This window comes from Eleutherodactylus coqui, chromosome 3 (assembly GCF_035609145.1).
Source record: "Eleutherodactylus coqui strain aEleCoq1 chromosome 3, aEleCoq1.hap1, whole genome shotgun sequence".
Lineage (NCBI taxonomy): Eukaryota > Metazoa > Chordata > Amphibia > Anura > Eleutherodactylidae > Eleutherodactylus > Eleutherodactylus coqui.
The window spans coordinates 193,154,492-193,178,249 of NC_089839.1; the positions used below are offsets into that span (position 1 = coordinate 193,154,492).

Below are 23,758 nucleotides of genomic sequence, written 5' to 3' on the forward strand. Positions count from 1 at the left end.
AGCAGCAGTATAGGGGGAGCACAGTATTAGTTCCATTTCAGTAGTAGTAGCAGTCAAGACAGGCCACAGTAACATTCCTGTTGCAGCAGTTTAGGGAGAGAACAGTCTCTTGCACATTTCAGTAGTTGCAGTATAGACAAGGCCCCAGTTACATTTATGTAGCAAAAGTGTAGGCCAACCCCACACACCTTGCTGTACCATGAGTGCAGGTGAAGCCCATAAAAATTAATAGGATTACACTGTAGGCGACAGCCCAAAAAAATTGGTGTACCAACAGTACTAATGTACCTCAGAAAAATTGCCCATGCCCAACCAAGAGGGCAGGTGAAACCCATTAATCGCTTAGCTTACTGTGGCTTAATTTGCAACTAGGCCTGTAGGCAGCCCAGTTAAAATAAAAATTGGTTCAGGTGCAAGTTTCAACGCTTTATTGAGAATTGAAACGTATAAACATTGTTTACTAAAGTAATATGACTGAGCCTTGTGGGCCTCAGAAAAATTGCCTGTTCGGCGTGATTACGTGAGGTTTCAGGAGGAGGAGCAGGAGGAGGAGGAGGAATATAATACACAGATTGATGAAGCTAAAAGGTCCCCGTTTTTTATGGTGATAGAGAATGATGCTTCCATCCGCGGGTGCAGCCTATGTATTGTTTAGGTACCGCTGCTGTCTGCTGGTGGAGAAGAGAAGTCTGGGGAAATCCAGGCTTTGTTCATCTTTATGATTGTAAGCTTGTCGGCACTGTCGGTTGACAGGCGGGTACGCTTATCCGTGATGATTCCCCCAGCCGCACTAAACACCCTCTCTGACAAGACGCTAGCCGCAGGACAAGCAAGCACCTCCAGGGCATACAGCGCGAGTTCAGGCCACGTGTCCAGCTTCGACACCCAGTAGTTGTAGGGGGCAGAGGCGTCACAGAGGACGGTCGTGCGATCGGTTACGTACTCCCTCACCATCCTTTTACATTGCTCCTGCCGACTCAGTCTTGACTGGGGAGCAATGACACAGTCTTGCTGGGGAGCCATAAAGCTGTCAAAGGCCTTGGACAGTGTTCCCCTGCCTGTGCTGTACATGCTGCCTGATCTCCGCGCCTCCCCTGCTACCTGGCCCTCGGAACTGCGTCTTCTGCCACTAGCGCTGTCGGATGGGAATTTAACCATCAGCTTGTCCGCCAGGGTCCTGTGTTATAGCATCACTCTCGAACACCTTTCCTCTTCGGGTATGAGAGTGGAAAGGTTGTCCTTATACCGTGGGTCGAGCAGTGTGTACACCCAGTAATCCGTAGTGGCCAGAATGCGTGTAACGCGAGGGTCACGAGAAAGGCATCCTAACATGAAGTCAGCTATGTGTGCCAGGGTACCTGTACGCAACACATGGCTGTCCTCACTAGGAAGATCACTTTCAGGATCCTCCTCCTCCTCCTCCTCCTCAGGCCATACACGCTGAAAGGATGACAGGCAAGCAGCATGGGTACCCTCAGCAGTGGGCCAAGCTGTCTGTTACCCCTCCTCCTCATGCTTCTCCACCTCCTCCTCCTCCTCAACGCGCTGAGATATAGACAGGAGGGTGACTATCCAGCGACATACTGTCTTCCCCCGCCTCCGTTTCCGAGCGCAAAGCGTCTGCCTTTATGCTTTGCAGGGAACTTCTCAAGAGGCATAGCAGAGGAATGGTGACGCTAATGATTGCAGCATCGCCGCTCACCATCTGGGTAGACTCCTCAAAGTTTCCAAGGACCTGGCAGATGTCTGCCAACCAGGCCCACTCTTCTGTAAAGAATTGAGGAGGCTGACTCCCACTACGCCGCCCAGGTTGGAGTTGGTATTCCACTATAGCTCTACGCTGCTCATAGAGCCTGGCCAACATGTGGAGAGTAGAGTTCCACCGTGTGGGCACGTCGCACAGCAGTCGGTGCACTGGCAGATTAAACCGATGTTGCAGGGTCCGCAGGGTGGCAGTGTCCGTGTTGGACTTGCGGAAATGTGCGCAGAGCCGGCGCACCTTTCCGAGCAGGTCTGACAAGCGTAGGTAGCTTTTCAGAAAGCGCTGAACTACCAAATTAAAGACGTGGGCCAGGCATGGTACGTGCGTGAGGCTGCCGAGCTGCAAAGCCGCCACCAGGTTACGGCCGTTGTCACACACGACCATGCCCGGTTGGAGGCTCAGCGGCGAAAGCCAGCGGTCGGTCTGCTCTCTCAGACCCTGCAGCAGTTCGTGGGGCGTGTGCCTCTTCTCTCCTAAGCTGAGTAGTTTCAGCACGGCCTGCTGACGCTTGGCCACTGCTGTGCTGCCACGCCGCGTGACACCGACTGCTGGCGACGTGCTGCTGCTGAAACATCTTGATTGCGAGACAGAGGTTGCGTAGGAGGAGGAGGGTGGTTTAGTGGAGGAAGCATGCACCGCAGCAGATACCAGCACCGAGCTGGGATCCGCAATTCTGGGGGTGAGTAGGATGTGAGTGGTCCCAGGCTCTGACTCGGTCCCAGCCTCCACTAAATTCACCCAATGTGCCGTCAGAAAGATATAGTGGCCCTGCCCGCCTGTGCTTGTCCACGTGTCCGTTGTTAAGTGGACCTTGGCAGTAACCGCGTTGGTGAGGGCGCGTACAATGTTGCGGGAGACGTGGTCGTGCAGGGCTGGGACGGCACATCGGGAAAAGTAGTGGCGACTGGGAACCGAATAGCGCGGGGCCGCCATCATGTTTTTGAAAGCCTCCGTTTCCACAGGCCTATACGGCAGCATCTCCAGGCTGATCAATTTGGCAATCTGCACGTTTAACGCTTGAGCGTGCGGGTGCCTGGTTGCGTACTTGCGCTTGCGCTCAAACTGTTGCGCTAGCAACGGCTGGACACTGTGCTGAGAGACATTGGTGGATGGGGCCGAGGACAGCGGAGGTGAGGGTGTGGGTGCAAGCCGGGAGATGGTCGTGTCTGTGTCCTGAGAGGGGGGTTGGATCTTAGTGGCAGGTTGGGGCACAGGGGGAGAGGCAGTGGTGCAAACCGGAGACGGTGAACGGCCTTTGTCCCACCTTGTGGGGTGCTTGGCCATCATATGCCTGCGCATGCTGGTGGTGGTGAGGCTGGTGGTGGTGGCTCCCTGGCTGATCTTGGCGCGACAAAGGTTGCACACCACTGTTCGTCGGTCGTCTGCACTCTCAGTGAAAAACTGCCAGACCTTTGAGCACCTCAGCCTCTGCAGGGTGGCATAGGGCGAGGGGGCGCTTTGGGAAACAGTTGGTGGATTATTCGGTCTGGCCCTGCCTCTACCCCTGGCCACCGCACTGCCTCTTCCAACCTGCCCTGCTGCTGCACTTGCCTCCCCCTCTGAAGACCTGTCCTCAGTAGGCTTAGCAAACCAGGTGGAGTCAGTCACCTCATCGTCCTGCTGCTCTTCCTCCGAATCCTCTGTATGCTCCTCCCTCGGACTTACTGCAATTACTACTACCTGAGTAATAGACAACTGTGTCTCATCGTCGTCGTCCTCCTCACCCACTGAAAGCTCTTGAGACAGTTGCCGGAAGTCCCCAGCCTCATCCCCCGGACCCCGGGAACTTTCCAAAGGTTAGGCATCGGTCACGACAAACTCCTCCGGTGGGAGAGGAACCATTGCTGCACATTCTGGGTAGGGGCCCGAGAACAGTTCCTGGGAGTCTGCCTGCTCCTCAGAATGTGTCATTGTAATGGAGTGAGGAGGCTGGGAGGAAGGAGGAGCAGCAGCCAGAGGATTCAGAGTTGCAGCAGTGGACGGCGCAGAACTCTGGGTGGTCGATAGATTGCTGGATGCACTTTCTGCCATCCACGACAGGACCTGCTCACACTGCTCATTTTCTAATAAAGGTCTACCGCGTGGACCCATTAATTGTGAGATTAATCTTGGGACGCCAGAAACGTGCCTCTCTCCTAATCCCGCAGCAGTCGGCTGCGATACACCTGGATCAGGAGCTCGGCCTGTGCCCACACCCTGACTTGGGCCTCTGCGTCCTCGCCCGCGTCCATGTCCTCTAGGCCTACCCCTACCCCTCAGCATGGTGTATTACCAGTAGTGCAGAAACAGAACGCTGTAATTAAATGTGCCGCTTATTGGCCTGTGGTTGGAGGCTGACTTTGCTTACGGAACGCACAGCAGAGCCAGGAAGGAATTTTGCGCAAGCCTGTAGTGAGACATAGGTGCGTATGACTGAGCTAGTGGAATTCACAGCGCAGAAGCAGTCAAGTGTCCAAAGGCCACTAGTAGGCCTTAAGTATTTTGCTTCTATTTTTTTAAAGGCTGAGCTGAGACAGCAGACAGATACTGTAGGCAGCGTATATATGTATACTGTTTCCCTCTGGACGGGATGACGGCGGTGATGTAACGGGCAATGCAGAGCCAGGAAAGAATTTTGCGCAAGCCTGCTGTAACACCTAGCTGCGTATTAATTAGGACTACTACCCCCAGCAGACACGCAGTACACTGAGGACAGTAACCGGCAGCCCAAATATATTTTTTTCCCCCAAATTTGTTTGAAAAAGCCCACTGCCTATATAGACAGTATATCTCTTTCACCTTTCCCACTGTCCCTGCCTCCCCACTACTGGCCCTATACTATGTAAAATTACTGCAGACTGTTTCCCTCTGGACGGGATGACGGCGGTGATGTAACGGGCAACGCAGAGCCAGGAAACACTTTTGCGCAAGCCTGCTGTAACACTTAGCTGTGTATTAATTAGGACTACTACCCCCAGCAGACACGCAGTACACTAAGGACGGTCACAGGCAGCCCAAATATATATTTTTTCCCCAAATTTGTTTGAAAAAGCCCATTGCCTATATAGACAGTATATCTCTTTCACCTTTTCCACTGTCCCTGCCTCACCAGTACTGGCCCTATACTATGTACAATGACTGCAGACGGAGGACGCAATGCTCTGCACTGCCGATATACAAAAAAAAAAAAAAAAGTGCAACACTGCTAAAAGCAGCCTCAATAGTACTGCACACGGTCAGATGTGGCCCTAAGAAGGACCGTTGGGGTTCTTGAAGCCTAAAATAACTCCTAACACTCTCCCTATAGCAGCTCCAGCATCAGCAGCACTTTCCCTGATCTATGTCAGAATGCATCTGTGGCGAGCCGCGGGAGGGGCCGATTTATATACTCGGGTGACACCTGATCTCGCCAGCCACTCACTGCAGGGGGGTGGTATAGGGCTTGAACGTCGCAGGGGGAAGTTGTAATGCCTTCCCTGTCTTTCTATTGGCCAGAAAAGCGCGCTAACATCTCAGAGATGAAAGTGAAAGTAACTTGAACATCGCGTGGTGCTCGCCTCGAGTAACGAGCATCTCGAACATGCTAATACTCGAACGAGTATCAAGCTCGGACGAGTACATTCGCTCATCTCTAATATGTATGGATCTATGTATCTATCTTGCTGTGTATCTATCTGTCTAGCTAATTATCTGTGTGTGTATGCATGTATGTATCTGTATACGTATCTATCTATCTATCTATCCATCCATCCATCCATCCATCTATCTTTTGTTATGTCTGTCTGTATGTTTATGTATCTATTTGTCTATGTATCTATCCATCTGTCTGTCTATCTATGTATATATCTGTCTGTGTATCTATCTATCTATCTACCTGTAGGTCTTTCTGTCTATCATCTATATCTCTTTCTATCAATATATCTATCTGTCCGTCTGTTTATTTAATTATCTGTCTATGCATCTGTGTATCTATCTATCTGTGTATCTATCTATCTATCTATCTATCTATCTATCTATCTATCTATGTGTTTATGCATGTATATATATGTCTATGTCTATATGTTTCAAAATATCTACCTGTCCGTTTTTTTTATCTATGTGTGTCTATGTGTGTATCTATGCATCTATTTATCTATCTCTCTATGTATTTCTATTTATCTATCCATCTATCTATTCTGTCTTTCTATCTACCTATCTAAATAGCTGTCTGTCTATTTATCTATCTGGCTGTCTATGTATCGAACTGTTTATGTATCTATGTATGCATCTATCGGTGTCTGTATGTCTGTCTATCTACCTATCTATCTGTGTGTTTATGTATGTATATATCTGTATTTGTATTTATGTGTCAATCTATGTACCTGTCTATCTATCTATCTATCTATCTATCTATCTATCTATCTATCTATCTGTCTGTCTGTCTTTCTATGTTGGTATCTATGTATCTTTCTATATGTCTATGTATCTATCTGTCTGTGTCTATCTATCTATCTATCTATCAGTGTGTTTATGTATGTATACATCTGTATATGTATCTATGTGTCAATATATCTTCCTGAAGCTGAAGACTGACGGCTACTAGATATACAAATTCTACTACACGCACGTCACACACACGCAGCTCTGCTACATGCAAGTCACACACAAAACTCTATTACATGAACATCACACACAGCCCTGCTACATGTGCGTCACACACAGCTCTGCTACATGCACTTGTCACACACACAGTTCTGCTATGTGCACATCATACACACAGCTCTGCTACATACACATGTCACACACACAGAGCTCTGCTAAATGCACGTCACACAGAACTCAGCTACAGGCACGCCACACAGCTCTGCTACATGTACATCATCTACAGCTCTGCTACTTACACGTGTCACACACAGAAACATAGCTCTGCTACATGCACGTCATACACACAACTCTGTTACATGCACAAGTCACACACACTCAGCTCTGCCACATGCATGCCACATGCACACACAGCTCTGCTACATGTACATCACATATAGCTCTGTTACACACATTCTTCATCCCATACAACATGGATCTCAACTGGCACATCAGAGTCCTACACACACTGATGACCCCCTGGTCATGTGACCCTGGACTTCTCACACACAGGCAACTGATCACATGACAGGGACATCATTACAAGTCCTGTAAGTACACGGCTGCTTTTTGGGTCTGCTGTGCTTTAATAAAGTGAAGGACGTATGATGATGTCACCGTTATGTGATCAGGGGTGGAACTCAGAGCCGATGAAGGATCACATGACGGTGACATCATCGCAAGTCCTGTAAATACACGGTTGCTGTCCGGTTGCATATTTTATGCTTTAGGACTTGCGACAACGTCACCGTCATCTGATTAGGGGCGGAGCATGTAACTCACTCAGTCACTCACGGACAAGTGGTCATTAGTACCTTGATGTGTACCTGTAAATCGATGCTGTATTTGGCAATGTTGTATTTTAATTACATTTGAAAATTCAAATAAATTTTAAAAAATACAAAGAAGAAATAGGGAGAGACGACTGCTTATCTGAGCGTTAAATCACCGGCTGCTATTAGTGAGATTGCTGCTCTTTTGCCGGCCGGCTATAACTGTGACCAGTCCTTGTTGAGCAGCTGGTTTGCCTGCCCTGTGGATATCTGTGGGCCGAAAAGCACGGAATGAGTGTACTGAGAGTTATGTACTGAGATCTGCTGGTCTGCAAAGAGCCACGCTAAAGCTCGAAGACAAAAGTGCATCCTTCTAAGTGGAGAATGGCCTGACATGCTTTATTTCATGTCACAACAAAGTAAATCCAGCATATCATAAAGTCCATCAGCACACCACCTAGGTGTGAGTCTAGGGTTGTCACCTCTGTCTGACTTGAGCCTTTACTGGTCGCACTGGACCTCCAGCTTACAGCACTTCAGCTCTGCTGCTCTGTCTGTTTCTGTCTGAGGGCTTTTTTACATGAGCGTATATCGGATGCATTCTTACTAGAGATGAGCGAGCACCAAAATGCTCGGGTGCTCGTTACTCGAGACGAAATTTTCGCGATGCACGAGGGTTCGTTTCGAGTAACGAACCCCATTGAAGTCAATGGGCGACCCGAGCATTTTTGTATATCGCCGATGCTCGCTAAGGTTTTCGTTTGTGAAAATCGGGGCAATTCAAGAAAGTGATGGGAACGACACAGAAACGGATAGGGCAGGCGAGGGGCTACATGTTGGGCTGCATATGAAGTTCACAGGTCCCACTATTAAGCCACAATACCGGCAAGAGTGCCCCCCCCCCCCCCCCAACAACTTTTACATCTGAAAAGCCCTCATTAGCAATGCATACCTTAGCTAAGCACCACACTACCTCCAACAAAGCACAATCACTGCCTGCATGACACTCCGCTGCCACTTCTCCTGGGTTACATGCTGCCCAAACCCCCCCCCCACGACCCAGTGTCCACAGCGCACACCAAACTGTCCCTGCCCAGCCTCCAGCTGCCCTCATGCCACGCCACCCTCATGTCTATTTATAAGTGCGTCTGCCACAGGAAAAGCAGGTACACACTGCAGAGGGTTGGCATGGCTAGGCAGCGACCCTCTTTAAAAGGGGCAGGGCGATAGCCCACAATGCTATACAGAAGCAATAAGAAATCCAATCCTGTGCCACCTCCATCTGGAGCTGCACACGTGGGCATAGCAATGGGGAACCTATGTGCCACACACTATTCATTCTGTCAAGGTGTCTGCATGCCCCAGTCAGACCGCGGTTTTTTTTAAATAGTGACAGCCAGGTACAAGTCCGCAATGGGAATTCCGTGTGCACCCACAGCATGGGTGGCTCCCTGGAACCCACCGGCGGTACATAAATATATCCCATTGCATTGCCCATCACAGCTGATGTAATGTCGTGCTTAATGCAGGTGGGCTTCGGCCCACACTGCATGCCCCAGTCAGACTGGGGTTCTGTAGAAGTGGACACATGCAGTTACAACCCCCTGTGGACCCACAGCATGGGTGGGTGCCAGGAAGCCACCGGCGGTACATAAATATATCCCATTGCAGTGCCCAGCACAGCTGATGTAACGTCAGCTGTAATGCAGGTGGGCTAAAAATTGATTTGATTACACTGTAGGCGAGGGCCCCCAAAAATTTGTGTACCAACAGTACTAATGTACCTCAGAAAAATTGCCCATGCCCAACCAAGAGGGCAGGTAAAACCCATTAATCGCTTTGGTTAATGTGGCTTAATTGGTAACTAGGCCAGGAGGCAGCCCAGTTAAAATAAAAATTGGTACAGGTGAAAGTTTCATCGCTTTAATGAGCATTGAAACGTATAAAAATTGTTTAGAAAAATTATATGACTGAGCCTTGTGGGCCTAAGAAAAATTGCCCGTTCGGCGTGATTATGTGAGGTTTCAGGAGGAGGAGGAGGAGGAGGAGGAATATTGTACACAGATTGATGAAGCAAAAAGGTCACCGTTTTGGATGGTGATAGAGAACGATGCTTCCATCCGCGGGTGCAGCCTATGTATTGCTTAGGTATCGCTGCTGTCCGCTGGTGGAGAAGAGAAGTCTGGGGAAATCCAGGCTTTGTTCATCTTGATGAGTGTAAGCCTGTCGGCACTGTCGGTTGACAGGTGGGTACGCTTATCCGTGATGATTCCCCCAGCCACACTAAACACACTCTCTGACAAGACGCTAGCCGCAGGACAAGCAAGCACCTCCAGGGCATACAGCGCGAGTTCAGGCCACGTGTCCAGCTCCGACACCCAGTAGTTGTAGGGGGCAGAGGCGTCACGGAGGACGATCGTGCGATCGGCTACGTACTCCCTCACCATCCTTTTACAGTGCTCCCGCCAACTCAGCCTTGACTGGGGACCGGTGACACAGTCTTGCTGGGGAGCCATAAAGCTGGCAAAGGCCTTGGATAATGTTCCCCTGCCTGCGCTGTACATGCTGCCTGATCTCCGCGCCTCCCCTGCTACCTGGCCCTCGGAACTGCGCCTTCGGCCACTAGCGCTGTCGGATGGGAAGTTTACCAACAGTTTGTCCACCAGCACCCTGTGGTATAGCATCATTCTGGAACCCCTTTCCTCTTCGGGAATGAGAGTGGAAAGGCTCTCCTTATACCGTGGGTCGAGCAGTGTGTACACCCAGTAATCCGTAGTGGCCAGAATGCGTGTAACGCGAGGGTCATGAGAAAGGCATCCTAACATGAAGTCATCCATGTGTGCCAGGGTACCTGTACGCAACACATGGCTGTCCTCACTCGGAAGATCACTTTCGGGATCCTCCTCCTCCTCCTCTGGCCATACACGCTGAAAGGATGACAGGCAAGCAGCATCTGTCCCCTCAGCAGTGGGCCAAGCTGTCTCTTCCCCCTCCTCCTCATGCTCCTCCCCCTCCTCCTCCTCCTCTGGCCATACACGCTGAAAGGATGACAAGCAAGCAGCATCTGTCCCCTCAGCAGTGGGCCAAGCTGTCTCTTCCCCCTCCTCCTTATGCTCCTCCCCCTCCTCCTCAATGCGCTGAGATATAGACATGAGGTTGCTCTGACTATCCAGCGACATACTATCTTCTCCCGCCCCCGTTTCCGAGTGCAAAGCGTCTGCCTTTATGCTTTGCAGGGAACTTTTCAAGAGGCATAGCAGAGGAATGGTGACACTAATGATTGCAGCATCCCCGCTCAGCATCTGGGTAGACTCCTCAAAGTTTCCAAGGACCTGGCAGATGGCTGCCAACCAGGCCCACTCTTCTGTAAAGAATTGAGGAGGCTGACTGCCACTACGCTGCCCATGTTGGAGTTGGTATTCCACAATAGCTCTACGCTGCTCATAGAGCCTGGCCAACATGTGGAGCGTAGAGTTCCACCGTGTGGGCACGTCGCACAGCAGTCGGTGCACTGGCAGATTAAACCGATGTTGCAGGGTCCGCAGGGTGGCAGCGTCCGTCTTGGAGTTGCGGAAATGTGCGCTGACCCGGCGCACCTTTCCGAGCAGGTATGACAAGTGTGGGTAGCTTTTCAGAAAGCGCTGAACCACCAAATTAAAGACATGGGCCAGGCATGGCACGTGCGTGAGCCTGCAGAGCCGCCACCAGGTTACGGCCGTTGTCACACACGACCATGCCCGGTTGGAGGCTCAGCGGCGCAAGCCAGCGGTCGGTCTGCTCTGTCAGACCCTGCAGCAGTTCGTGGGCCGTGTGCCTCTTATCTCCTAAGCTGAGTAGTTTCAGCACGGCCTGCTGACGCTTGCCCACCGCTGTGCTGCAACGCCACGTGACACCGACTGCTGGCGACGTGCTGCTGCTGACACATCTTGATTGCGAGACAGCGGTTGCGTAGGAGGAGGAGGGTGGTTTAGTGGAGGAAGCATACACCGCCGCAGATACCACCACCGAGCTGGGGCACGCAATTCGGGGGGTGGGTAGGACGTGAGCGGTCCCAGGCTCTGACTCTGTCCCAGCCTCCACTAAATTCACCCAATGTGCCGTCAGGGAGATATAGTGGCCCTGCCCGCCTGTGCTTGTCCACGTGTCTGTTGTTAAGTGGACCTTGGCAGTAACCGCGTTGGTGAGGGCGCATACAATGTTGCGGGAGACGTGGTCGTGCAGGCCTGGGACGGCACATCGGGAAAAGTAGTGGCGACTGGGAACCGAGTAGCGCGGGGCCGCCGCCATCATGCTTTTGAAAGCCTCCGTTTCCACAAGCCTATACGGCAGCATCTCCAGGCTGATCAATTTGGCAATGTGCACGGTTAACGCTTGAGCGTGCGGGTGCGTGGCGGCGTACTTGCGCTCGCGCTCAAACAGTGGCGCTAGCGACGTCTGGACGCTGCACTGAGACATTGCTGGATGGGGCCGAGGACAGCGGAGGTGAGGGTGTGGGTGCAGGCCAGGAGACGGTAGTGCCTGTGTCCTCAGCGGGGGGTTGGATCTCAGTGGCAGGTTGGGGGAGAGGCAGTGGTGCAAACCGGAGGCGGTGAACGGGCATCGCCCCACCTTGTGGGGTGCTTGGCCATCATATGCCTGCGCATGCTGGTGGTGGTGCCTCCCCAGCTGATCTTGGCGCGACAAAGGTTTCACACCACTGTTCGTCGGTCATCAGGCGTCTCTGTGAAAAACTGCCACACCGTAGAGCACCTTGACCTCTGCAGGGTGGCATGGCGCGAGGGGGCGGTTTGGGAAACAGTTGGTGGATTATTCGGTCTGGCCCTGCCTCTACCCCTGGCCAATGCACTGGCTCGGCCTGTGCCCACACCCTTACTTGGGCCTCGGTGTCCTCGCCCGCGTCCACGTCCTCTAGGCCTACCCCTACCCCTCAGCATGCTGTATTACCAGCAGTGCAGAAACAGAACGCTGTAATTTAATGTGCCGCTTATTGGCCTGTGGTTGGAGGCTGACTTCGTTTATGGAACGCCAGGAAATAATTTGGCGCAAGCCTGCTGTAACACTTATCTGGCTGCGTATGATTTAGTTGAACTACTACACCCAGCACACACAGACCCAGAACACTGAGCAGCACAGTGACAGGCAGGCTAAATAGATTTTTTGCCCAATATTTTTTGGAAAAGCCGCACTGCCTATATTCAAGGAATATATGTCTTCTGTCCCTGGAGTATGTCACTGAACTGCAGAGTGTTGCACTGTGGACTGCAATACTGCAGTAATTTCAGAGCCCAGACAGAGCCAGGAAATAATTTGGCGCAAGCCTGCTGTAACACTTAGCTGGCTGCGTATGAATTAGGAGAACTACTACACCCAGCACACACAGACCCAGAACACTGAGCACAGTGACAGGCAGGCCAAATAGATTTTTTGCCCAATATTTTTTTGAAAAGCCCCACTGCCTATATTCAATCAATAATATTTATATGTCTTCTGTCCCTGCCTAACCACCACTTCTGTCCCTGGAGTATTACTGCAGGGCGCAATGCTCTGCACGGCCGATATAGCAAAAAAAAAAAAGTGCAACACTGCAAAAAGCAGCCTCCACAGTACTGCACACGGTTAGATGTGGCCCTAAGAAGGACCGTTGGGGTTCTTGAAGCCTACAATCACTCCTAACACTCTCCCTATACCAGCTCCAACACAATAGCACTTTCCCTCAGCTAAGTCAGAACGCATCTGTGGCGAGCCGCGGTAGGGGCCGATTTTTATACTCGGGTGACACCTGATCTCGCCAGCCACTCACTGCAGGGGGGTGGTATAGGGCTTGAACGTCGCAGGGGGAAGTTGTAATGCCTTCCCTGTCTTTCAATTGGCCAGAAAAGCGCGCTAACGTCTCAGAGATGAAAGTGAAAGTAACTCGAACATCGCGTGGTACTCGTTACGAGTAACGAGCATCTTGAACACGCTAATACTCGAACGAGTATCAAGCTCGGACGAGTACGTTCGCTCATCTCTAATTCTTACCTATCTGATGTATTGGTTTCCAATGCATCAGTTCAGATGAGTGTATTTCCAATGCATGAAAACATCCAGTTGGCAAAGATAGCATTCTGGATGGACGTTTGGCTTCAGGTGTGCATTTCAGATGGACGTTTTTACACCGTCCAGAAAATATAGTTCTGGAACTATCTTCCACTGCCATAGACTCAAATGGGAGCCTATGGGAGCTGCCGGAGAAGGGAGGTGGGAGGGAGTTAAGCAGCGTGACTCTCTGCCTGAGGATGTGGTGATGGTAAATTCCATAGAGGAGTTTAAGAGGGGACTAGATGTCTTTCTAGAGCACTATGATATTACAGGATATAGATATTAGGTGACCAGCGGGTTGCTGATCCGGGTTTTACAGTTAGGTAGGAACTATCAAAGACTGATCCAGGGATTATTCAGACTGCCATTATGGAATGGGCTAATTGGCTCCAACCTAATTGAGTCTTTTTGCCTTCCTCTGGATCAACAAGGGGGGGTTGAAACAGGCTAAACTAGATGACATTGTCTTTATTTAGCCTAACATACTATGTTACTGTGTATATAGCGCCAACATATTCCACAGCCCTTATAAGACAGGGGGAACAGAAGCAAAACCATGGTTACCTGAAGTAATCAGCTGATGGAGACAGTAGGGGTGAGGGTCCTGCTCCAACGAGCATACATACCAAAAATACTGGGGTGATACAGAAGGTAAAGGGGCTGGAGATGTGCACAGTATGGCGAGGTGGACAGCGTGGAATGCTTTACACATAGACAATAGTCAAATTGAGCCGTATAGTGGCTAAATCAGTATAACTGCAGATGACGGTTGATTACGGCTAGCATGGATTGCAGTAGGTAGGACAGGGAGCATGTTATCAGGCAGAGTACAGAGGGGTTTGGTTTAGGGGATATGGTATGCTTCCCTGAAGAGGTGCTTTTTTAGAACATGCCTGAAGTTGTTTGAGTCAAGGATTGCCCGGATAGTATTGGGCAGCGCGTTCCAGAAGACTGGTGCTGCTGTGGAGAAGTCTTAGAGGCGGGAATAGGAGGTTCGAGTTCAAGGGGTGCTTAATCTGATTTCGTTAGCGGAATGGAGAGCTCAGGGTAGGTGGTGGAATGAGATGAGGGAGGCAATGTAGGGTGCGGTGCTGTGCTGTGGAGAGCTTTGTGGATATATAAAGCATCCCGGAGAGTAAGATTTCCTGCTTATTGCTATAAATCTAATGAAAATGAATAATTGTGAAATGAACTAGGAAGAGACAGATTTCTGCTTTACCTTTGACAAGTAACACATAAATAGTAATAAAAAGGCTTCAGTCAGGGGAGACGTGGGACGTATTAGGGTATATTCACACAGGGCAGGTGAAAACCAGTTCCGTATATATGAATGGGGTTGTCTCTGCAGCCTGTGCCTGGATTTCTGCAAACCTTATCTGGATGAGCAGGACAGTCATAGAAATGTCTCCAACAAACCTCTGACACGGGAACACTGTATACCCTAAGGCTGGGCTCACACAACCGTATGCATAAAACTTGGCATGATTCATGCAGGGTCTCACCGCTGTGGTGCTGGCGGTGAGCCGGCCTATCGCTGTGTATGGCTATGATATTGTACTGCGTATGACAGGTTTCTCACAGATGCTGACTTGCTCAGTCTCCCTGTTTTTTTTGTTTAAATTTCCTGCGCAGTTGCTTTGCAATGGCGCACATATATTCCACCTATACGTAATGTAATTCCACATAGGCGACATTGATAACGCACCCATAGAGAACATTTACCTCTTTCACGCATATTACGCAGCAAAATAGCATGCTGAATTATTTTTTGCGCTTACATATTACGCAATTCTTACACACAAATGTAAGCGAAACAGCATAAGGCAATGCATCTTATTACCTGTGAATTACCGCGTATCACACACGTAGACATCGCATGCGTAATATGCAGTAATCTTACGCTCGTGGGAGCCCAGGCTAAGGGCATAAACAGAGGAGGGTGTTCCACAATACGCTCGTTCCTGCGCAATATTCTTTCACAGTGAACGACTGTATTTTGTGCTTGTACGTGCCAAACACTTCACATTGGCGGAGGAATCACCCTGCCCTAATTTAAATAGCTAGTTAGCCTAATGTGTTGCCGGTGATCACAGGTATGTGCAGCCTTTAGTGCATACGTCTGTGTTTGTGCACCTATCCAAATACACAGTTATGTAGTCAGCGGCACTCCTATATATCCACTTTTTAGTGGGGAAGCAGTATAGAAGCAGGTGCCAGCAAACCAAATTGACCGCTGACTCACCGGTCCATCAGATACAGTCCAATCAATGAAAACTGGTGCGGCTCTCAGGAACTCAATTGCACTCCGTAGGTTGTAGAAGAAATAAGTCCATCAGGTGTATTTAAACTCCAAATGACATGCGACGTTTCGACACACTTGTCTTTGTCAAGCATGTGTTTGCGCATCTCCCATAGACTTCTATTGGGCTCTTTGGTGCGCAAACACGCACAAGATAGAGCCCAACAGTTTCATGCGTTAACGCAATCCATAGTGGCAGGAGTATTGGCGCATGCGCCCGTGTGGTTTTGCCCTTTCAAGTGTGCATCTCCTTACATGCTGAACTCTGATGTATTAAAGGGTCATACCCATCTCGTAGGGACGGCATATCTCTATGATCAGTAGGGGTCTGATTTCTGGGCCCCGCACTGTTCCACAGGAGTAAAGGAGGAGGCAGCGCTAATTGAGCTCTGTACCCCTTCACTGTTTGTCCTTGCAGAGCAGCACCCCGGCCACCCATTGTGCAGGAACATGTATGAAGTGAATAGGGCTGACGGCTGTTCCCTGACAAAGGAGTGGTTGGGCCGCATTGTAGGAGGCGTCTTAAGGAGACTTTATTCACAGCGGATCTGCTGGGGGATTTCCACAGTGGAAAATTCACAGGAAATCCAAAGTGGCCAAATCCACACCCATATGGTACGGATTTGGCCACAGTTTTTGTTGCAGATCTACTGCAGATTTTAGCCCTTGCATTTTATGGGTTGAATTCTAATGCATAAATAGGCCTAAAACGCTGCGGATTCTTTACAGAAATGTTCCTATTGGCGTGTATTATGCACACATACACGCCAAGATAGTGTATGGGGTTGTTGGCACACCGCAAGTGTGTAATTCACTATGTCCTTGCTGCGGCTCCCATGTGACTGATACGCATGTGAAAAACACTGGCGTGAAGGAACCCTTAGGCCGCTCTCACACCGGCCACTTTTTACTGCGATTACCGCGGCGTCCTGAGTGACCATGCTAATTGTGGTACAACCCTCCCGTTAATCTCTATGGGGCGGGAACCCTGAACTGACCCTACGGCCGGCATCGCACGAGCATACGTGTATTTGCGTATGCTTGAGTGCTCTGGTTTTACGCAATGAACAATGCTTCTCTGCATGCACATCGGCACCTTTTATCACACTTCTTGCCCCCACAAGGCATGTTCAGTTGCGCAGCAAACAAAGATGCACCAATAGAAATGGCTAATTAGTCTAAAGAGTTCCAGATGTGTTCCTCTTGCTGCACAATTGCGCTGTGTTTCACGCCTCCTCTTGTGTATTACACATGCATTTGCGCAATTTCCAAAAGAGTGATGCGACACAGTTTTGCATGAAAAAAACCTCGCTTCCATGGGTAAAACACGTGTTGACAAGCAGGCTATCAGGCCGGGTATCTCGCCGCAGTATTACACTCACCTGCGTGAATGTAGCCGAAGGGCTTAACCAGATGGGCGTGATTTTATCCTGTTATGCGGCTGTATTTTTCAATGGTTTCGTTTTCACTGACGGTATTTTCGCCCGTCTACGTATGAGAAAGATGAGGCAGGAACTATCTTCATGCTTTTTTTCTTATCAAACTCGCATGCACCAGCGCGGAGTTTAATTGGTCTGAAGAAAAAAAAAAAACTGGTTTGTGTACAACTGCGCTCCGTAGCGGTGAGCATAGTTGCGTGTACGCCATCTGTTTAAGCCCTAAGGCTTCTATTACACTGCAGCATTTTATCTCTGTAAACGCAGGTGGAGCTACACTGGGTATTAGTGTATCTTGACGCCACCAGAAGTACAGGTGGAGCCAAGATACAAGGAGTTTGACAGGGAATTGACGCCCCCTGTTACTGATTGGCTGTCCTTTTTTGTATCCTCCGTTTTCGGACACACAGGTCCTGTAGCCACCGCCGAGGTATATAATGCCGGCCCTGCTGTGCCTCTCCCTGGCTGCAGTCTTCCACCTCCTGCTGCGATGATCCCCGTGTGCAATTATGCCGCATCTGCTGTGTCGGTGGCCGGTGGCAGTGTCCCAGCTGTGTGCACCCCGCAGCTGTGATTGCTGGCGGCCCTGCTTATTCTCTCCCCACTGCAAGTTTTGCAGCTTAGCAGCATGTCGCTGGTTCGGCGGCTCCTGACGCTGCCTTCCTGACCTCGCCGGTGTTACCAGTGCTGCTGCTGTGCACGTCGGCTGTCACAGCGAGGGGGGTAGCAGCAGGGCAGCTGACAACAGAGGAGCGCAGTGTCAGCACAGCTATGCGGGTTGGCTTGGTGAGTCCATTCAGCGGAGATCACTAGAGATGGGCTCCTTAAGGCCGCTCCCTCGCACAGCAGTGCTGCAGAGTGCAGACCGACCAGTCTCACCTTACTCCATGCCCTGGTCTGCTGCCCAGCATTGCTCTTAAAGGGGTTGTCTCGTGAAATCAAGTGGGGTTCAGCACTTCTGTATGGCCATATTAATGCACTTTGTAATATACATCGTGCATTAATTATGAGCCATACAGAAGTTATTTACTTACCTGCTCCGTTGCTAGTGTCCCCGTCGCCATGGATCCGTCTAAATTCGCTGTCTTCTGGCGTTTTTAGACGCGCTTGCGCAGTCCGGTCTTCTCCCTGGTGAATGGGGCCGCTCGTTCCGGAGAGCTGGTCCTCGTAGCTCCGCCCCGTCATGTGTGCCGATTCCAGCCAATCAGGAGGCTGGAATCGGCAATGGACCGCACAGTCCACGGTGCACCATGGGAGAAGACCCGCGGTGCATCGTGAGTGAAGATCCCGGCGGCCATCTTGGTAAAGGAAGAAAGAAGTCGCCGCAGGGCGGGGATTCGAGTAAGTAATAAACTCTTCTTTTTTTTTTTAACCCATCCCTTGGGTTTGTCTCGCGCCGAACGGATTCAGAGTACAAAGCAGCACAGAGTTACAAGAATATGCGATATTTATTGTAGAGCAGAATGTTATGATAACACGGGAGCAGTTTGGCCGCCTGCACACAGGCGGGTCGGATTCCACATGCAGAAGCTTGCAGCTGAACCCGACCCTGCACCCAGCTGGTATCTGCACGTACCTGCATTTCGTTCTCCCTTACTGTACTGTGGATGGTCCACATGGCGAGACGTCGCACATGCGCAGTATATACTTTTTTTTAAAAAAAAAAGCTCTGCTTTCCCTGCATCATCGCCTAGCGATGACACACAATCCACGACCTTTCTGCAATGAGATTGCGGAAAGGCCATCAGTCAGATGGCTACCATTGACTTCAATAGAAGCTGTCCGCATGGATTCTGAGCAAAAATAGAACATGCTGCGATTTTTCCACCGCAAGCTGAAAACGATGCCTGACACTTGCCCCTGCGTATCCTTCGCTCCCATTGTCCTGTCCTGCTGCACGGGAGCTAGTATTGCTGGCTCATAGCGAGGAGGCTGGAGGAGATTTCTCTCCTCGCGTTCCCCCACCCCTCCCCATTGACTTATCATAGCGGCCGTTTAAATACTGAACGGCTGCTATTTTCACTGAGCGATCAGCTCATCGTCCATCGTTGATACAGCATCAACCGAGAGCGAGTATGTGCGGGAACAAGTGTCGGATATCGTTTGCCCGACACTTGTCCTGTCTAAATGGAGCTTTAGAACTCAAAAAGACAGATGATCTGAAGGTTGAAGGCAAGGGCGTAACTACATGGGTGTCCGCCCATCACTATGTTTCTTGGATATATTATCCCCAGTGACATTGGAAGAACATTATGTAAGACATTCAATGGAAATAAAGACACAGACACAAAGATTTATGGAGAAAGAACATTTTATTTATGGTTGTAGGAAATGGTCAATTTTATTATGGGGAATTTTGAGGCTGAGTTGATCCAGAGGAAGGCGAAAACCCTTTAAGGAAAAAGCCAATTATCCTTGTATAAAGGGGAAAAATTCCTTCCTGACCCCAAATATGGCGATCGGAACAAGTCCCTGGATCAAAGCCGACATCTGACCTATCTGACTATTTAAAATGTATTATTGTTTTCATGAATCTAAATAAATCTCTTACCATTTGTTGTTAGTGTGAAATATAAAGCGTGTTGACCTAAACCTAATTATACACTGTGTTGATCAAGAGGAAGGCGAAAACCCCCTTGAGGAAAGAGCCAATCATCCTGTTTCAAGGGGGGAAAATTCCTTCCTGACCCCAAATATGGCGATCAGAATAAATCTCAGGATCAAACGCCAGCAGCTCACCTCCCTAGTGTATGTGATGTCAGCTAAAGATTGTGTTTCTTTATGTGTATATTATATTATTTATGTGGCGGTTTCCTTATAAATAAAAGCTAACCCTATTTAAGGCTGTGAGTTGATCCAGAGGAAGGCAAAAACCACCTTGAGGTATGAGCCAATTGTCCTCAAGTTGGAAAAATTCCTTCCTGACCCCAAATATGGCGATCAGAGCAAGTCCCAAGATCAAAGCCGACATCTACACCTATCTGTGCGTGTTCTTGTGTCTATGTATGTGTTTGTACCTACACTTGTGTCTAACCTTCATGTATGTGGTGTAGGCTACTTACCCGGCCTGTGCCGAGGTCTTACTAGTAACCAGGAGTTCAGGGATAATAGTCACTCGGGCTATTTTTCCTGAACTCGCCAGCTACCAATCAAGCACAGGCCGCTCCTGGGGGTGTAGAAGGTCTTCAGGAGAGGATGATGTCCGATGTCAGCCAGAGGAGGTCAAGGTTCAGGTTGCTGATGGTAGCATGCAGGATACAGATGGTGGAGAGAGGATGTCGTTGGTAAGCCGAGCTCTTCTACAGCAGCAGAGTCGCGGGTTCAGTAGACAGTTGGCGCGGGCTGAGCCTACAGGACATAAGAGAGAGAATTGTTAGCTTTACCAGTTGTGGATACAAACAAGTGAACTACTGTAACATGACGACTTGTATCAGGATCGGATTTATATCTGATACACAAGAAAAGTTATTTTCTGCAACTATGTCTTTACTATGAGTTATTAGCATTTTTGTGATTGTTGAAGCCATAATGGAGGCCATATTGCTTGTCAACAAAATCTCAGAAGGGGATGACTCAAAGGAGGAAAATTACAGAACATTTTATGCCAGATTCTGGCATAAAAAGTCAAAACATTTGGTGCAAGGAAGAAATTTATGCCGGATCAGGCCTGGTGCACATGGCTGTGTAGGCGCACAGATAAATGCTGGTGTTAATATATTTTCCCCAAAGACTTTTACTATTTTAGAGGAAATGTTTTATATATTAGACTTTTTACAGTATGTAAGTTCTGCTACAGTGTATGAGTATAATGGTCGGTGTCCTGTGTGTATAGGTGTAGAGATATGTATGTGTAGGTGGGTATAGAAGGTACTTACCAGATGGTTGTGGCTTCCTTCACAATCGGATTCTTCTCATCATCCTAAGAAGAAGAGACATAGTTATTACAGAAGCAATAATAATGTAGCCGAGGAGGGAGAAGACCGCGGATCAAACATGGTGACCTGAAGCAGGGTTATTATATGACCTCCTGTGCTTTCTGACACCAGATGAACACTGTTGATGAACACAGAGGTCTGCCTGAAGAACATCATCCCTAGAGGAGGAAGATCTTACCGGGTCCAGCTTGGGGAAGTGTACGAGAATCCATCCATTGGGTGAAGGGGTGTCTTATCCTCCAGCCACAGCATATCTCGATTTTCCAGAATTTCCCTGAATGGTTTAAACGGTGGCCGTGCTCTTTTCAGTTCCAGCACCTCCCAATCTATGGTGTCGAAGAAACGGTGACCTCGGATGTTCCTGTAGACACCCAGCCTCTCCTCAGGCTTCTTACGTAGCAGTCTCTCCAGAAGATGCTTCACATCAGCATCAAGCCAAGGTGGGAATTTTGGCTCCTTTCTGGTGATGGCTTTGATTACTTTTCTCCTGATGGAGCCGTGATAGAAAGGGGACTGTCCTGCCGCCATCCAGGATACGACAATCCCCAGGCTCCACCAGTCGACTGCTGTGTCGTAGTCTTCTTCAAGAAGCACCTCTGGGGCCATGAATTGAAGTGTGCCCGTCACTCCACTGATCTTGTTAGACGAGGTGACACCGTCTTGGGCCAGCCCCAGGTCTATCAGGCGGATGTGTCCAGATCTGTCCAGCATGATGTTGTCTGGCTTTATGTCACTACAATGAAAAAAAAGAGAGATGTTAAACTGTTCAGTGATACAGAGGTCTTAGATATGTACTGCAGCAAAACCAGTCCTAATTCAGGACTCTAGGAAAATCTGGAACCTAATGCAAGGAAAAAGAGTAATGTGGACAAGTTCTGCTTACCGATGGATGATGCTGCGTTGGTGCAGGAACTGGAGGCCGCATGCTATCTCCGCTGTGTAGAATCTGGGAGAAGAGTGTAGTATCAATGACATGAAATCAGTCCCCTGACATCATGTCACCATCAAAGTGTCCGTCACCACCAGAAGAGAAGAGGCTCTGTTTATGGCAGCCTGTATGCCCTCCACTCTTCTATATCTGTCATGTCACCCTCAGTCCCCACCAACCCCTGATTAGGCATTTACTCACCTCACATGGCTGATGTCCAAGCTGCCGCACATTTTGATCATGGCTCCTAGGCTTCCTCCAAGCAGATACTCTGTGATAAAGTAGACTCGGTCTGCAGACTGCTGTGCGGCATACAGGTGACAGATGAAAGGGCAGTCTTGGGCCTTCAGGAGTATCCGCTGCTCTCTCATTAAGATGTGTGGTTCGCTTCTTGCTTTGTTGACGATCTTGATGGCCATGAAGGTGTTTCTTTCGGGAAATGATGCCAGGACCACCTCAAGAAAACAAATAGGAAATAATCACTGACAGCGGCCAAAGGGGAAATTCATATACATTTATTGCATGAGGGATTTATCAATAGGCCGCTTTCAAATTGTGCAAGATTTGTGTGTTGCGAGACACACAAATAAGAGCTGCAGTCTAATGAATGGAGTCATATGATGATGATTATCCATTCAGTCACATCCGACCTTCGGTCACTCCATGGACCAATGTTCTCCATGCATTCCTGTCTTTCATGGCTTATTTCAGTTCGGCGGTTGACATGCTAATGGTAGCCTTTATTGTATCTAGCCATCTTGTTCTTTGTCGTCCTGATCTTCTCTTTCCACTAACCTTGCCAAGTATCAGTACTGTTTACAGTGAGTTAGCGAGCATCAAATGGCCACTGTTTGATGATTTTGCCCTCTGGTGATATTTTCGTTTGGCATGATCTAACACTACCTTGTTCGTTGTCATGGCACAGATAGTGAACCCCAACAACGCCCCAGCAGTAGGAGTGACCTTCAATAATTGACTCAGCAGAGATAGTGACCCCGAATAATTGTCCCAGCAGTAAGAGTGATCCCAATAATTGCCCCAGCAGTGATAGCGATCCCCAATAATTGCCCCAGCAGAGATAGTGACCAGTAATAATTGCCCCAGCAATGATAATGACCATCAATATTTGCCCCAACAGTAAGAGTGAGCCCCAATAATTGCCTGCGCAGAGATAGTGACCCCCAATAATTGCCCCAGCAGAGATAACCCCCCAAATCTGCCCCAGAAGTAATAGTGACCCTCAATAATTGCCCCAGCAGTAATAGTGACCCCTAATATTTGCCCAAGCGGTGATAGTGGCCTCCAATAGTTGACCCAGCAGTAAGAGTGACCAGAATTATATGCCCCAGCAGAGATAGTGACCCATAATTATTGGCTTAGCAGTGATAGGACCCCCAATGGTTGCCCCAACAGAAATAGTGGCATCTAATAATTCCCCAAGCAGTAATATTGACCCCAATAATTGCCCCAGCAGTGATAGCGACCCCCAAATACTTCCCCAAGCATTAATAGTGGCCCCCAATAATTGCCCCAGCAGAAATAGCGACCTCCAATAATTGCCCCAGCAGCAATACTGACCCCCAATATTTGCCCCAGCAGTAATAGTGACCCCAATAGTTGCACTAGCAGAGATAGTGACCTACAACAATTTCCCCAGCAGTAAGAGTGACCCCCAATATTTGCCCCAGCAGTAATACTGACCCCAATAGTTGCACTAGCAGAGATAGTGACCTACAATAATTTCCCCAGCAGTAAGAGTGATTCCCAATAATTGCCCCAGCAGTGATAGTGACCCCCAATATTTGCCCCAGCAGTAATACTGACCCCAATAGTTGCACTAGCAGAGATAGTGACCTACAATAATTTCCACAGCAGTAAGAGTGACCCCGAATAATTGCCCCAGCAGTTATAGTGACCCCCAATATTAGCCCCAGCAGTAAAAGTG

General features: G+C 49.3%; 1 protein-coding gene across 1 annotated transcript; it reads right to left on the reverse strand.

Annotated features, from left to right (window-relative positions):
- Positions 1-19,943: 19,943 nt before the first annotated feature.
- On the reverse strand, positions 19,944-21,545 carry LOC136619906 (protein kinase C delta type-like). The gene is made up of 3 exons (XM_066594631.1): positions 21,064-21,545; positions 20,826-20,869; positions 19,944-20,298 (listed from the first exon to the last, which is right to left on the reverse strand). Exons 1-2 carry the CDS (start codon positions 21,489-21,491, stop codon positions 20,845-20,847), a joined length of 453 nt encoding a protein of 150 aa, XP_066450728.1. The 5' UTR covers positions 21,492-21,545; the 3' UTR covers positions 19,944-20,298; positions 20,826-20,844.
- Between the last annotated feature and the right edge of the window lie 2,213 nt (positions 21,546-23,758).

What these genes read in the sequence shown, in the direction of transcription:
- LOC136619906 (XM_066594631.1), bottom strand. Translation starts at nt 21,491, where the DNA reads ATGGCCCCAGAGGTGCTTCTTGAAGAAGACTACGACACAGCAGTCGAC. An exon ending in ACTTCCCCAAGCTGGACCCG is followed by an intron (nt 20,870 to 21,063) that starts GTAAGATCTTCC and finishes TCTTCTTCTTAG; the next exon opens with GATGATGAGAAGAATCCGAT.